The 15,714-nt window shown below is 40.9% G+C and overlaps 2 protein-coding genes across 3 annotated transcripts in view; one reads left to right on the forward strand and one right to left on the reverse strand.

The window, feature by feature from the left end:
* The window catches only part of HOMER2 (homer scaffold protein 2), a 137,806-nt gene extending 131,446 nt beyond the window's left edge, over positions 1-6,360 (reverse strand). Inside the window, exon 1 of the mRNA XM_060401667.1 lies at positions 5,730-6,360. The gene's annotated coding sequence lies outside the window, so the exon portion shown is untranslated. The remainder of the gene's footprint in view (positions 1-5,729) is intronic.
* A 62-nt stretch (positions 6,361-6,422) lies between these two features.
* Positions 6,423-11,768, forward strand: RAMAC (RNA guanine-7 methyltransferase activating subunit). Of its 2 annotated transcripts, XM_012098521.3 has the most exons (5): positions 6,423-6,523; positions 7,231-7,279; positions 8,545-8,567; positions 10,061-10,239; positions 10,945-11,768. In XM_012098521.3, exons 4-5 carry the CDS (start codon positions 10,070-10,072, stop codon positions 11,129-11,131), a joined length of 357 nt encoding a protein of 118 aa, XP_011953911.1. In that variant the 5' UTR covers positions 6,423-6,523; positions 7,231-7,279; positions 8,545-8,567; positions 10,061-10,069; the 3' UTR covers positions 11,132-11,768. The 2 variants fall into 2 exon arrangements, with proteins under 2 accessions (XP_011953911.1, XP_004017824.1); XM_004017775.4 differs by lacking the exon at positions 8,545-8,567.
* The last annotated feature ends 3,946 nt before the right edge of the window (positions 11,769-15,714 follow it).

The following is a 15,714-nucleotide window of genomic DNA, read 5'->3' on the forward strand; positions in this document are numbered from 1 at the left end:
TTTAAGAGAGGGAGGAGATAAAAGTGTCAAATGCTTCCCAGATATTAAATAAACTGAAGATTTTAAACCAACAGCAGCTGAACTTGGCCCTAGGTCAACTCTGTCTGGGGAACTTTGCCAGTGTGGTTTCAGTGGCATGTCTGTGGGCAGAAACCTGACTGCAGTGGACAGAAAAGAGGGGAGGGTAGAATGCTGAGGCTGTGGGCACTCTTTGTAAGATGCGCCCCATGAGGGGGAAAGGAGATCCGAGATCTTTAAAGGAGGACACAGGATTGAGGCAGGGTATCAGTTTTGTTTTGAGACTGGAGAAACTTGAGCAAGTTTATTTACATGGTGTGCTGGGGGTGGGAGGAGCCATTCCAGAAGGAGAGTTGAAAACCGAGAAGAGAAGGAGTAACTACAGGAGCGATGTTCAGAGAGCTGAGGGGACACTGATCAAAGACGCAGCAGCAAGAGACTGGAAGACGAAAGGTGGAAGGGGGCAGAAAGAGGGCACCCTGCACCAGAGGTCTTTCTCTGTGAGATTTGGAAATCAAGGGAATTGATATTGAGGCCTCAATATTATCTGCAAAATAAGAAAATGAGAAAACCAAGGCCCAGAGAGGGCCTTGATCTGCATGATAATCCATAGAGAGTAATAGTTTGATTTAGTCAAGTTTCTTGACTCCTTGCCCGGTCCTCTTTCTACTCCCTAGAATATACTCACTTGTTTTGAAGACATTTGCATTGCCTGAACATCTGTTTGAAAATGGGGCTTTTCTGTACCTTTCTTTTGAAAGATGACCAGGCAAGGCGGGCTTCACAAAATGGAAGATTATGCCACCTGTCACCAAGGACAGTGAGCCTGCCAAAACCCAGGAATGGGACCTAGAGATCTGCCCTCTTGAAATGAGTAAGGGACTTTCCTGGTGGTCCCGTGGCTAGGACTCCACACTCCCGATGCAGGGGGCCTGGGTTCAGTCCCAGGTCAAGGAGCTAGATCCCATATGCTGCAATTAAAGAATCTGTATGCCACAACTAAAGATCCCATGCGCTGCAATGAAGACCCGGCATAGCCAATTAAATAAATGTTAAAAAAAATTTTTTTTTAATGGGTAAGATAGCAGCAGTTCACCCTTGGACAGAGATCCTGAATTACTCATGCCTCTTTCGCGTGCTTGGAAAATGCATTGAACACTCAAACTGTGAGCATCACTTCACCGGAAAACATTCTAGAAAAGTACCTGGAGGGAGAGTATGATGTTATGGGGGAAGGAATGGCTGAGAGTAAACTGAGGACAAGCCTCTTGGCCTCTCCACACTTCCAAGGTCCTTTCTAAGGGTAACACACACATCTGAGGAAGAGGTGGACAGGACCAAGCACTGATGACTAGAGCTAGCCAGTGGAGCACACAGAGAAAACAGTCACCAAAAATACAAAGGGAGGATAACGAAGATTAGAGCCATCATTTAGCCGTGGGTAGGCCTGTCAAACGGAATAGAAATGGGAAGAAATTATGTCTACTTGGAAAACATAGCTTGTGTCCTTAACTCATATAACATTAGGGAAAAGGAGGAAAAAACACCTTCATATCACAATCACACACTTTACAAGTAGAAAAGACTTAAGTCCAACCTACTAAGACCAATTCATAGTTCTGTCATCCCCAAGATTGCTTCTCTCTCCTTCTGTGATTTCTTTAACAATATCAACTGGCTTCTAGGGTAATTAGAAATACTCAGACAGCAAACAAACTTGCAATAAACACTGGCTTGCTTTCTGCAGTGTCCTGAATAAAGGCCCCTACACAAAGGACTCTGGATGTGGGAAGCCGACCCTGAGATGGAGAACTGGATTAAGATCCTATAATCTCTGACCAAAACCATTCCATGTAATTACAGCCACAGGAGTACAAATATGGCTCTAAACCAATGCCTCCTATAACTTGAAATGTTTCCCTCTTGGAGATTAAACCGTTATGTAACATATAATAACTTCATTATTATAATTTACATAGCATCTTTCTTCACTGGCACCTAAAGTGCTTTATACATGCAATGATTAATTCTTACAAGAATCTTACAAAGCAGACAATCAACAAGGATTATTATTCCCATTTTGCAGAAGCTAAAATCAGAGCAGGGAAACATGATGAGATTTTTTTGCAGGTCAGAAAAAATGAGTGGAAGATTATCATTTTTAAATTCTCTTTGGGGAACTTATTTATTGAGCTCAACCCTTGTGCTCTGGTGTGTCTGTGATGCAGTAGAGTGGGTGGGGTGGAAAGGGGGAAATGGTTTGAATAACACAATATAAAGACGAAAGAATATTTAGGAGCTGGTAATTCCAACTCAAGCTATAGAAACAGAAGTTAAATTGTGCCACTGGGCACAGTCTATGAAACTACAAACTCAGCAAATCTGCCTTGTTGCAGAAATGAGAGAGAGATTTTTTTACTCCCTTGTGAATGGTATGGATGTTAAAAATAAACAAAGTATTCAATTTTTACCTTCATGATAGGAGAGAAAAGAGGGACTCCACCATATAAGGAAATGGGCTGAGATGAAAACTATCACGCACACACTCGCTGACCATGCTAAGCAAAGCAGCAGCCTGTGACCCTCTGTGTTCTCACTCTGCTTAATTACTCTTCATCGCATGTACATATTCATTTTTTTGTCTATCTCCCCCACTAGAAATAGAAGCTCCATGAGGGCAGGGCTTTTATCCTTATTCATTGATATTTTCAGGGCCTAGAACAGTACCTGGCATCTAACACTCAAAAAGATGTCAAACTAATGAAGAATGCCTGTAGGTTAAAGGTCTAGTTCTGTCATTGATCAATTCTGTGACCTTGGAGAAGTTATTTAATCTCTTGGGGGTCTTTAGTAGAGGGAAAAAAAAAACAAACAAAAACATTCAACCAGATGATCCTTTCACCACTTCAATACTGTGATTTTATATATATAATGAACCATAATACAAGGCAAAGTGTAATTAAGCTAAAGTGGATAAATGTCACATTTCTGGGCTGCCCAGCATCTTTTGAATATCTTTCTGTTCAGACAATTTACTACCTGATGAGCACTATCTCTCCAAGGATGATACTAGAAGTTCAAGGGCCCGGTCTTCCTTTAAGCCAGGGACAAGCCATTTGACTTTGGTTTTGCTTATGAAATACAACTTCAAGAGATTTTTTGTTTTTAAGGGAAGCAATGTGAGGAAACAGGTACCACGTGGAGCTCACTTTTTGGTGGGGAGGCTGCAGGAGTCCCTGCTTTCTGGAGCTCTACATCAACTGTGGAGAGGAAGAGTTCGGGTTGTGCTGCAGCAGCAAAGTTGTTTAATGTGGCTCAAGACTTGTACAGCAGGGAATGAAAAGGAGAAAACTGTTTCACCGAGAAAAAGCAAGGCCTTCTTAAGTATCACAGACTTGCTCCAAATCCTGTTCTGCCACTTACTGGCTGTTCCTTTGAATAAATTATATTGCCTCTTCAGCTCCAGTTTAATGATTTTAAAAATGATTATTGTCTTAAATTCACTCACAGCCTCAGAAAACTCTTTGCTGCTACAATTCCCCCTGGGACTTCTGCTAGCGTGTTTGCCTCTAGATCTCTGGGTCAAAGTGAGGCTTCAAATTAGGTCAATCTATAAAGCTATGAGAAGATAAAACACTGAGCTACAACAGTAATAACAGAAACAGCAAAGTCAACTAATAAAAGGTAATTTTTTCCACAGGTATTAACAGGCCCCAAACACATTATTACCCAGCAGAATAGAATTGTTATTACTGTTGTTATTTAGTCGTTAAGTCGTGGCTGACTCTGTGACCCCATGGACTGTAGTCAGGCTTCTCTGGCCACTGGGATTTTCTAGGAAAGAATACTGGAATGGGTTGCTATTTCCTTCTACATAGGATCTTTCATGACTCAGGGATTGAACTCTTACCTCTTGCACTGGTAGGTGGATTCTTTAACCACTGAGCCACTGGGCAAGCAGTTGATGCTGTAACAATTATCCTTAATTGCCAAGCAAAGATTAAATTATGGCCCACTTACTCTGGTTATGGTACAGAAGTAAGTACTACATTTTACATATATTTCTAGAAAAGTAGTTCCAGTTAACAAGTTTTGGTGCTTAAAGACTGTCAGTTAACTGGAAAATTCCCTTTCACACAATAGATTATGTCTCAGTGATGCCAGAAAATGAACTATAGTAACTGACAAGATATCAGAATATGAGAAAATATTATGTGCATAGATAGTTTCATTTGAAAACTGGCTGGCATCCCCAGTTTTTCATAGAAACTCTCTGAAGCCTAGGAGCTCCTAAGTGCAGTTTTGGAATTTAAAGAAAATAAATATACTCTTTTCTACGTAAATTCTCATTACCTAGAAATAACACTATAATAAAGTCACAAAGAAATCAGAAAGCTGGACTCAAAAACTGATTTCCCAAATATCGTCTCTGACTGCTGATACCAAGCAAGCAAGCATTTGCCTGAGTTTTTCAACTGTTACATTGCTACCCATCTTTATTCCAATTTCCCCTTCAAGTTTATTGTTTCCTATTTCCCCTTCCTAAATATGGCTTATTTCCTGAGCTGTACGTTTTGGCCTTCTGCTTTTCTCTATAAATACTTTCTCCTTCAGAAAGATCATATACACTGATGTTTTCAACTGTTGTTTCTTCATGGATGACTCACACATTTACCTATTTAGGTACAACTTCTCTTTCATCAGCTTTAGTCCTGTATTTCTAAAAACCCCCTAAGATTTTTCTTCTGAATATTTCCCTACTATCTCAAATTTTAAAAATCTTTTTTGAGCTCTGAGCTCATCTTTGTTTTAAAACCGACACATGCTATGCACATCCCTTCTCAGTTACAATTTCCAAGACTTAAAGAATTGGAGTCTTTTCTGATTCCTCCTGATCCTTTTCTCCCATCATCAACCTGGCTACTATACCAATCAATTATTGTAATCTTGTTCTTTTTGCTCTCACCTTTATTACCCAACACCAAGACTATCCTATCTTCTCATCCATACTATCTTTCACATTTGAGCTAGGATAATGTCTCTAAAACGTAGATTGGAACATTCACAGTTCATCATTCATTCCACAAACACTGAGTGCTTATTTTATACAAAGCACTACGTTACACACTCAGGATGCAGAAATGGATGATTACGGTCTAGTAGGGAGAAAAGACTTGTACATAAATGGAAGTTCCAACTGAGAAACTGGTACTGAATGAACAGATTAAGAATGGTTTCCAAAGCACAATGAACATTCAGTAGAAGGAAAACTTATTTCTAGATGGAGCTATTATTTCATTCAGCTTTAATTAAAGGACAGAATGTCAACATCCCAAGATATAGACATGAGCCTCTACAGAGCCTCCCCTGAATTTCTTGTCACTAGTCAATTTCTATTGCTTGAGAAAGGCCAAAAACGCGGGTCAGTATCAATAGGGAAAACAGAAACGGCATCAAATAGAAACACTGATGTTTCCAAGCTGGAAACTTCACGAGAGTATTAACGAAATGAGGGAGCCACTCTGGAAAGCAATTCGGGAGGAAGGAGGCCAAAATACTCTGCGGAATAGTCAGCGTTTATACACCTACGAACATTCCAGAAGAAACGGACAAGCCTCCTGAAGGGAGCTGGGTACTGACGACTTAAGCTGGGGCAGAGCGGGGCAGTGTTTCGGCAAAAACAGGTACAGAACGGACTAGAGAAATCTTACTACTGAGGTTCGCCCGAGCAGGAGTGAAGGGTGTAGTATCGCTGAAGGGATCCCCTCGCGCCTACTCGGCCGGCAATCGCCTCAAGTTCCTCACGCAGACTCGGCGCAGGCGGCCGAAAGCAGCTTTTCCCGCCCTTCTCAGCTGAGAAGTTCCAGAACTTTCGTCCCTAGCCGTCGCCGGCTCCAAATCAAGAGGGCTCAAAATAGAGCGATGCGTCTCTTCCGGCCAGTCACTAGGCCGGTTGGAAGTGCACGGAAAGCATCAACACTTTCAGCCCGACCTAACTGCCCTCGCCGGAGAAGGCAATGGCACCCCACTCCAGTACTCTTGCCTGGAAAATCCCATGGATGAAGGAGCCTGGTAGGCTGCAGTCCATGGGGTCGCGAAGAGTCGGACACGACTGAGCGACTTCACTTTGACTTTTCCCTTTCATGCACTGGAGAAGGAAATAGCAACCCACTCCAGTGTTCTTGCCTGGAGAATCCCAGGGACGGGGGAGCCTGGTGGGGTGCCGTCTATGTGGTCGCACAGAGCCGGACACGACTGAAGCGACTTAGCAGCAGCAGCAGCAACTACTCTCGCAGAGCCCCGCGCGAGCCATCGGCATTGAGAAAACTGGGGAAAATGCACACGGAGAGCTGGAGATCCCGCGAGACTTCACAGGCCAGCCTCGGCCTCAGCGCGCCGGAAGCGGAAGTCAGGAGGCGGTCGGATTCTGGCCGAAGTGGCTCTGTTACCTGGGAGAGCTGAAGGAGTGTACAGAGAGGTACTGTGCCAGCGCCCTGGGCCGGAGGTAGGTTTCCCTGCGCATCCGGAGCCCTGAGCGGGATAGACACAGTCCTGGGCTCAGGAGTCCGTTCGGGCCGCGGGGAGGAGGGAGTCGGGCGGGCAGGCAGAAGTGAGTGGCCGGCGAGGTGTCCTCGGGCTCTGCAGTTCTGGGACCCGACTTTTTGGAGAAACCAGAAGCCGCTTCCCCCTCACGGCCTCTAATTTCCCTCGCGCCTGGGGCCGAGGTGTTTTAGAAGGAGCCCAACAGTCAAAGCTCCGAGAGAGAACTGAGAAACGCAGCGGTTCTCAGTCGGTGTCTTCGTCGGTTAATTCTCTGGGTTCATCTCTCAGGGCATGACTGCCCGTTCTGGGTAGTCCTTTCCGAGGTTAGTGACCCACAGCGAAAGTTCCGTGTGGTTTTATTTAGGGCCTAAAAACTAGCCGTCCTCGAGTACACACCTACCTTGTTTGTTGTTGTGTTTGTTTTTAACAGAAAATAACGTCCTTTGTTATTATTCACGCTCGGACTGATTTTGAAGGCCCAGAGGACAAGTCTTGTAGCATCTTCTAGCTCTTTGGTAGCACTTTCAGCTCCAATTTCCTCTTTCAAATTAGCGCCGGAAGTCTTTTAATCCTACCACTTAATTAAGACCCTTACGGTTCCCGTCCCCGCGGCACACACCTTTTGAGAGTTTCTTTCAAGGGAGTCGTTTATTGTTTTTCTTCCCACAGATCTACACAATCTAAACATTAAACAGAACAGTCGCCTCAAATCCCTGAGGTGAGTAAAGCATGGATCAATTAAAATCCTATTTAAGTTTCATCCTCACCAGTAATGATAAAGATGATAAACATTTGCTTATTTGTGAGAGGGGGATCCTGGGAGAACATAGTACAGTAGCACATTTGCCTTGCCTTATGATTTTTATCATCCCTATGGTTAGGTATGGGTCATCTTTCTGGTGACTCCAGTAATTCCTATAGAAATTGAGGCACGGTTTTAATTTGCTGAATCTATCTTCAACTATACCTTGGATTTGAGAATTTGACAGCTGTTTGTCAATCTCAGACACACTGGTATTTAATAAGACATATAAGAAGTTAAAACATCTAGATACTGTTTCTTTAATTCAAATAATAATCTTTGTGTAATTTCATTGGGACGACAGTAGTATTATAAATATTCGCATGAGTTTTGAGGAGTTTGGAGGAAAGACAAACTAATGAAAAAGCTGTCTTCTAATATCACATCTGACAAAAGCTTTTTATTATAAACTGAATTGATACAGGAAGAAAAATAATTCTAGGATGTCAAATAAGAGAGATTTGGTTTTAAAGTTTTAACATGGTGTCACATATGCCCCACATCATAAAACGTCTTGAGGCAACGAATAGAAAGATAGGGTTTAGGTTAGGAAAGGTAGGGGATGGGACTGCATCAAGGAAGGACTGGACATTGGGTGAAGTGAAAGTGAAAGTCGCTCAGTCCTGTCTGACTCTTTGCAACCCCATGGACTATACAGTCCATGGAATTCTCCAGGCTAGAATATTGGGAGTGGGTAGTCTTTCCCTTCTCCAAGGGATCTTCCTGACCCAGGAATCAAACCAGGGTCTCCTGCATTGCAGGTGGACTCTACCAGCTGAGCATTGGGGGGGGGGGCGGGGGGCTACCTCCAAAATACTTCCAGGGCTGGCTGGCTTCCAGATCTTGGTTGAAGATAAGAAGTGAACTCTTTCTTCCTTGGTTCCTCAAGGATTAGGTCTTCTGCAGCCTAAGTCAAATCTTTTCTCAGAGGTAGGGGGCTCTCTGAAAATTTAGTTAAATACTGCTTCAAATGTGAATCCATAATTGCCCTGGAAAACTCAGCTGAAAAAAACTTCTGTTTTCATAGCTGTTAGATAATATTTATAGTACTTCTTTTCATGTGTCAGAACACCTAGAATAAGAATGTATTAGAGAAAAAAAGAAAATAGATACCATTCTATAGTAATTACCCTTGACTTTAATAGCTGTATGTTTAAAGGCCTTTTTATTTGTCTTTCCAGAGACTTCCCTGGTGGCTCAGAGGGTAAAAGCATCTGCCTACAATGCGGGAGACCCGGGTTCAATTCCCTGGAGAAGGAAATGGCAACCCACTCCAGTATTCTTGCCTGGAAAACCCCATGGACCGAGGAGCCTGGCAGGCTACAGTCCATGGGGTCGCAAAGAGTGGACACGACTGAGCAACTTCACTTCACTGTATTTTCAGTCTTTTTCTTTCTTTGTTGGCTCTTCTTTTATTTTCCTATCACCAACCATCAGGTGTTTTAGTCTGGGGAAAAAAAGAGATAATCTTCCAGTAAGCCCTTAGCTACTACCCTTTGTGTGTATCTCCAGCCAGGCCTCTTGAAAGCTTAGTATAGACTAATTGGTATAGATTTCTATTTCCTTACTTTCCAATTACTTCTTAATTAATTGTAGTCCTGCTTTAATCCCTGCTACTCTAATCAGCTCCTAATGGCTAAATAAAATTAATTTTTTCTTCTTGGTTCTTTCCAGTTACTATTCAACACTGATGACCTTTCACTCTTTAATCTCTTGCCTTCTATGATAATCTCTTGGGGTTCTCCTCTTATCCCTTCTTTATCATCTTTATATGATGATGTTCTCTAGGATTGTTTTTTGTTACTCTTTCTTTTTCCATAGCCTTCCTGAGGAGTCTCATTCTTTCTCACAGCATTATCCACCAGCAAAATTGATGTCTCCCATTGCATTTGTTGTCTGCCCAGTTCTCCGTCCCAGAAATTTAAACTGTGAACTGACTCTTCATGTGGATATACATATCATAACTAACTTACCTCAGTGTGGCTCTTCAACTACCTTCACTTTCTAGTTCCTGTGATACCATAACCTGACCAATTATTTGGCCAGAAACCTAGGAGTTATCCTTTATCCCCTCTCTTCCTTTATCCTTTATCCCCTCTCTTCATAACATCTACTACTGATTCCTCTTGGAATTCTTTTAAAACTATTTTCACAGTCTGCGCCTCAGATTAAATCCTCAGCATGTCACATTATTGCAGTAATCTGCCCTTAAACTCACTAATCTGTTCTCTACTGTGTTATTAATAGAAAAGTGATCCTTCTAAATGGTAAATTTGTTCTTGAGACTTCCCTACTTAAACCACCCCTTTGCCTCTGAAAAAGCAGAGTTGTTTACATTAAATATAAAGAATTTCACTATTTTACTCTTGCCCACTTTTAGAGTTTAATTTCTTGACATTTGCTGCTCCTCCCTTTATATTTATACGACAACTGTCTATTCTACCAGACTGAGAGCTCTTTGTGGGCAAGGTTCATGATATATTTTTCATCTTTGTATCCCAGGCTCCTAGTTAGCATAGTGCGTCTATTATAGTAATGAAGAAACACTGAATTGAATCTAGCCTGTCTTAGATTTAAAGGTACACAAGGGCTTTACACATACTCTCCCTAAAAGTGTTTACTTCCTATTATCTGGTAAAGATAGTGTTACTTAAAAAAAAAAAAATTCTAATAGAAACATATTAAAAACCTGTACAGAATTTCAGAATGACTGACACTTCTGAAGCTGTTCCAAATTTTGAAGAGATGTTTGCCAGTAGATTCACAGAAGATGACAAAGAATACCAAGAATACTTAAAACGCCCTCCCGAGTCTCCTCCGATCGTTGAGGAATGGAATAGCAGAGCTGGTGGTGGCCTGAGAAATAGAGGCAATCGGTATGTATTACTTCAGAAGAGTAAATGCAGATGGCTGATCTGGGAGAGGACAGCTCGAATCATCTAGCCCCCAAGGCCCGTGAGGGCAGCCATCAGTGTTTTTGTTCAGTGTGCTATACTGAGTGCCTAGTAACTGCTTAAGTGCCTGATAAATATTTGCTTTATTATTTTGTCAGCACCATATTTTTCTCCCCTTGCTATGCAGTTGTGTGTATGTGTATTTTAAAGGTTTTTTTTAATATTCTTTCTCTGGACTAATATCTTCTTTGCAAATATGCTTTAAAAACCTAGGGTCTTCTACAAAACGTTTACATTAAATTCCATAAAGAAGGTATTGTTTTGGTTTCCATTTAGAAAGAAGTTTATACAATGGAAATTACTTCCATTTAATACCTCAAAATAGATAAAAGGAATATTACCATACTGCTTTTGAACAACTGAATAGGTTTAGTTTGCTTCAGAACCATCCTGTTGTTTTGAGTTTGCAGCCTTAGTTTACCTCTTCTCTGCAAAGTCTATCCAGTATAATACTGGATCTGGATTTTAGGAAAGTTTTGAATACCTGGTGCAGTAACACTCTATAAAGAAAACTGGTTTTTACTATTTTGTTTACTGAGTATTAGATTGAGAAATGAAATGCACCAGGCTAGATTTATCATATGTTTTTAAGGAAAGTATAAAAATATTTCTGTTTTGTTGTTGTAGGTTGCAAGATAACAGACAGTTTAGAGGTAGGGATAGCAGACGGGGGTGGCCAAGTGACAATCGATCCAATCAATGGCATGGACGATCCTGGGGTAACAATTACCCGCAGCACAGACAAGAACCTTACTACCCCCATCAATATGGACACTATGGTTACAACCAAAGGCCTCCTTATGGCTACTACTGATAGAAGTGTCAGCAACTTTTAGTAAAATTATTTACTCTGTTAACATGACAAAAGTTTACATTGTATCTTTTGTTGGTCATAGTTTTACATCTGATTGTAGAAAATGGATTATTAATTTTTTGGAACTTGGGAATTTAAAAAAATTAGATCTTACTGGAGAGACATGATGGTTGCTGGAAATAAATACTCCCCTAAAAAGGTTGTGGGTTATATTGCTTGACTTCTACCTCAGATTCGTCTTTGTTTCATGACTTAATAGTGCTTTGAATGTCATATCTAATTTTCCTTGTTAGACCTTCAGGAGTTGTCTTTGTTTTACACAGAAATAAAAATTTTATGTAGAAAATGCTTGCTTTTAATTTGTAAGATGAGGAAGTATCCCTACACTCGGATGTGCGCATTCCTAAAATTTACACAGGGAGTACATCAGCTCCTAAATGCACCACTATGCCTACTGATGATGTATTGTCACAGTAGTAATTGAAAGGTAAAACAATTGTAGTATATTTCATTTGGCTTTTGTTGTTATGTGAATGTGGAACTTTGTAATTACTCTACAGGTATGAGTCATTTTCACAATCATTTTGGTCTCTCTTTAGAGGGATGTCAAGAATAAAGCTGTAAAATCAGGAAGGAATCAGTCTCAGTTTCAGTATCTTACTTAATCTAGTGGTGGGTGGGATTAAGGCACACAAGTCATTTCACACAAACACTAAGGCTTTTGCTAACATAAACATTACATGCAAAAGTTTAACTCTGTAATGTTCCCTTTCTTCTCAGTTATATGTAAATAATGCTGTATTTTGACTCTTATTTACTTTTATGGTACTTAATGTAGGTTGAGTTTACAATGTTATTTCACCTCCAGATGTGCTGGAGGTGAGATTTTTTTGCTGCCTCCTCTTCTGTAAATCCAGTGATGCTGAAACTTTCTTTCAGAATGAGCACCATATTTCCCATCATGTTAATGGCCATTATAATAGTTTTATTTAAATAAAATACTTGTAAGTATTCTCCTTCAAATTTTGGTAGTTAGTCCATTCATTAATACAGTGAGATGAGCTTTACTGCTCTGTCCTCATATCTCTTGAAAAAAGTTCATTTGGTTTAAGAGTAATATTAAGAGCACAGGTTTCATGATAGGTCAAAGATATTAAAAGGGAACTTCCTGAATCTGCCTTCTGCTGCCTTCTTTCTTAGCACTCTGCTTAGAGGTTGACATCTCCAGATACTGCTTCTCCTGTATGCTCTGGATCTAACTCTCTCCGCTACACCCCCTTCCTGCAAAGCCGTCCTTTCAGGTAACTTTTATTAGAAAGGATTTGATAAACCAAGTACTCACACTCAGCTATAAATAAAATGTTAACAATAAGAAGGGTTTTCCCCATAGCCCTCTTAATTACATCAGTAGGAAACAAGCCAGTGGTGGTATACTAAGGTAGGACTTGGCCTAGAGAGTTAAGAATGCCTTGGCTATAGCCCAGGATCCTTTCTGAAAGCAGGTATGAAAGTGAAGTGTGGAAGTGTTAGTCACTCAGTTGTGTCCAACTCTGTGACCCCATGGGTCACAATCTGCCAGCTGCCTCCATCCAAGGAATTCTCCAGGCAAGAATCCTGGAGTGGGTAGCCATTCCCTTCTCCAGGGGATCTTCCTGACCCAGGGATCAAACCTGGGTCTCCCACATTGCAGGCAGATTCTTTACCATCTGAGCCACCAGGGAACCCCAAAAGCAGATGGGTTATTAAAAATACCTGTCAATTGATAAAGCACAGCTGCTGACCTGTTGGGCCACACCTCTGGAGCAGGGTCCTGGAGGCTGTCTACTGTGCCAGCTATTGACACTAGTTAGATCTCTGGATCCAAGGGACCACGGAGGGTGCCTCTCAGAAAGCTTGGAAGAAAAGTGTTTTCCAACAGTACTTAAATATTTTCACACTGATACAATAGGGCATATATGGCCTGAGTATCAACTCTTCTTGGAAATATGATGAGTCCTCCTTTTAACATGGGTTATTTCTGCATTCAGCATGGGTAATTTATGTGGTGGTGGTTTTTGTGTGTGTGTGTGTGTGTAATTAGCAGTTACATCAGACTGCTCCCTGTATATTTAAAATCAGGAAAAAATAAAAAGACATGGTTTCTGCTTCATGTGGGAGAGACAGAAAAGAACATCAAAGCAACTTAAGGATCATTGAAAAGTGGAGAAGAAAAAAAAATGTGTCAAGTGAAATTCATCTCAAATAGGTAGTCTCTTGTAATAGCATATAGATTAAGCATAAGGAATCTTGGCTCCAAGTTTGTCTTACAAGGTATCTGACCTTGAGAAAAGTATTTGTTCACTTGCAAAAATGGGGATAGCAAGGTGATACGCTTGTCATTCTCACAGGGTTATCATAAAAACAAGTGACCAGACATGTAAGAGCTTGAGAATGGAAATGAAAGCCTGTGACCATTAAAACCTCAGCTGTATATAATTGGTGCTGCATTAAATCAGTGAGAGGAAAGGATTTGATAAACTAAAGCATGAAATTAAAAGATGCTTACTCCTTGGAAGGAAAGTTATGACCAACCTAGATAGCATATTAAAAAGCAGAGACATTACTTTGCCAACAAAGGTCTGTCTAGTCAAGGCTATGGTTTTTCCAGTGGTCATGTATGGATGTGAGTTGGACTGTGAAGAAAGCTGAGCGCTGAAGAATTGATGCTTTTGAACTGTGGTGTTGGAGAAGACTCTTGAGAGTCCCTTGGACTGCAAGGAGATCCAACCAGTCCATTCTAAAGGAGATCAGCCCTGGGATTTCTTTGGAAGGACTGATGCTGAAGCTGAAACTCCAGTACTTTGGCCACCTCATGCAAAGAGTTGACTCATTGGAAAGGACCCTGATGCTGGGAGGGATTGGGGGCAGGAGGAGAAGGGGACAACAGAGGATGAGATGGCTGGATGGCATCACTGACTCGATGGACGTGAGTCTGAGTGAACTCCGGGAGTTGGTGATGGACAGGGAGGATTGGCGTGCTGCGATTCATGGGGTCACAAAGAGTCAGACACGCCCGAGCGACTGAACTGAACTGAAAGCATAGTATTGATATAAAGGATGTGGTAGTGGTTTCGTCGCTCAGTCATGTCCAACTCTTGCAACCCTGTGGACTGTAGCCCACCAGGCTTCTCTGTTCATGGGATTCTCCAGGCAGGAATACTGGAGTATGTTGCCATTTCCTTCTCCAGGGGTTCTTTCCCACCCAGGAATTGAACCCAGGTCTCCTGCATTATAGGTGGATTCTTTACTAACTAAACAATGAGGGAATCCCAAATGAGGTAGGCAGATTGAGAACTAAAGATAATGTGATTGTTTCCTTAGGTGTATTACTATACAGATTAGCAAAAGAACAAAACGTATCCTTCAGAAAATAAACGCTTCAAATATGGAAGACAGAGAGGAATTCCCTGGCAATCCAGTGGTTAGGACTAGGTAAATGGCTTGGGTGCAGTCCCTGGTTAGGGAACTGAGATCCCATGGTGTGGCCAAAAAGAAGAAAGACAAGTTTATATCAAAGTTGAACCAAAATTACTGGCATTTGCTGTTTGGAAATTGACACTGGCTTGACAATGTTGATTATGGAACACATCAAATTAGTATCCTTTTGAGATCAGTTTACTAGAGATTAAAGACAGGAAAAAAAATTTTTTTTTTTTCCTTGAGTGCTAGAAGGATTTGCCCTAGAGGAGGAAATGGTAACCCCTTCCAGTATTCTTGCCTAGGAAATCCCATGGACAGAGAAGCCTGGCAGGCTATAGTCCATGAGGTTGCAAAGAGTCAGACATGACTGAGCAACTAAGCACAGCAGAGAGTATAGTAACCTTGGGTTACTGCTCTAAGAATAGTTTTTAGGTTCTTGAAACCATATACGAAGAAGCCAGTAAGATTCACAGCATAGTTTTGGTTTCCAAAGCTGCATTCCTTATAACATAATGCTCAACAGACAAGGATGTAATGTTCCCTTTTAATTTTATCCCCCAAAGGAAATATAAAACTTTATGACAGTTAAGGGTAATGAAATGTCAGTTTTAAGTTTAGAATCCCAAAAAGGAAGGAAATGATCTTTTACCCTGAAGATTACTGATATCACTAATTTTGAACTCTATTGAAAGCACTACACTTTGTTTCTCAATAGTTTTTTAACACCTTAAAAATTTCCCTAGACTGTGTCTTCTGTTTGATTCAGTCAACTTAAACACAGATTTCGCTATGTATGGAAATCTATGCTCTGGACCTTTGACGACTTTTAATTAGCACTACTGTTTGTAGTGAAAGGGAATTTTGTTCTTGTTAGGAAATAAATAGTCCCAGTTTGAGGTGGCTTGTTACAGAACTTCAGTTAGCTGGAAATGCTATGTGTTAAAGCACTGACTGGTAATGTTAGATAAATTGATGTATTATATATATTTATATATAATATACATGTATATATAAATATATATATAAATTCACTGAAATTTTTCTTTGGGTTTTTTCTTTCACTGTCCTGTGTTTTAACCAAAGAAGCTTATTTGATATCAGTTCAGTCGCTCAGTTGTGTCTGA

The sequence above is a fragment of the Ovis aries genome, chromosome 18 (genome assembly GCF_016772045.2).
Source record: "Ovis aries strain OAR_USU_Benz2616 breed Rambouillet chromosome 18, ARS-UI_Ramb_v3.0, whole genome shotgun sequence".
Classification (NCBI taxonomy): domain Eukaryota; kingdom Metazoa; phylum Chordata; class Mammalia; order Artiodactyla; family Bovidae; genus Ovis; species Ovis aries.

Coding starts and splice junctions, on each gene's coding strand:
- RAMAC (XM_012098521.3), top strand. CDS start 10,070: ATGACTGACACTTCTGAAGCTGTTCCAAATTTTGAAGAGATGTTTGCC. Junction 10,240..10,944: donor CTGAGAAATAGAGGCAATCG/GTATGTATTACT, acceptor TTGTTGTTGTAG/GTTGCAAGATAACAGACAGT.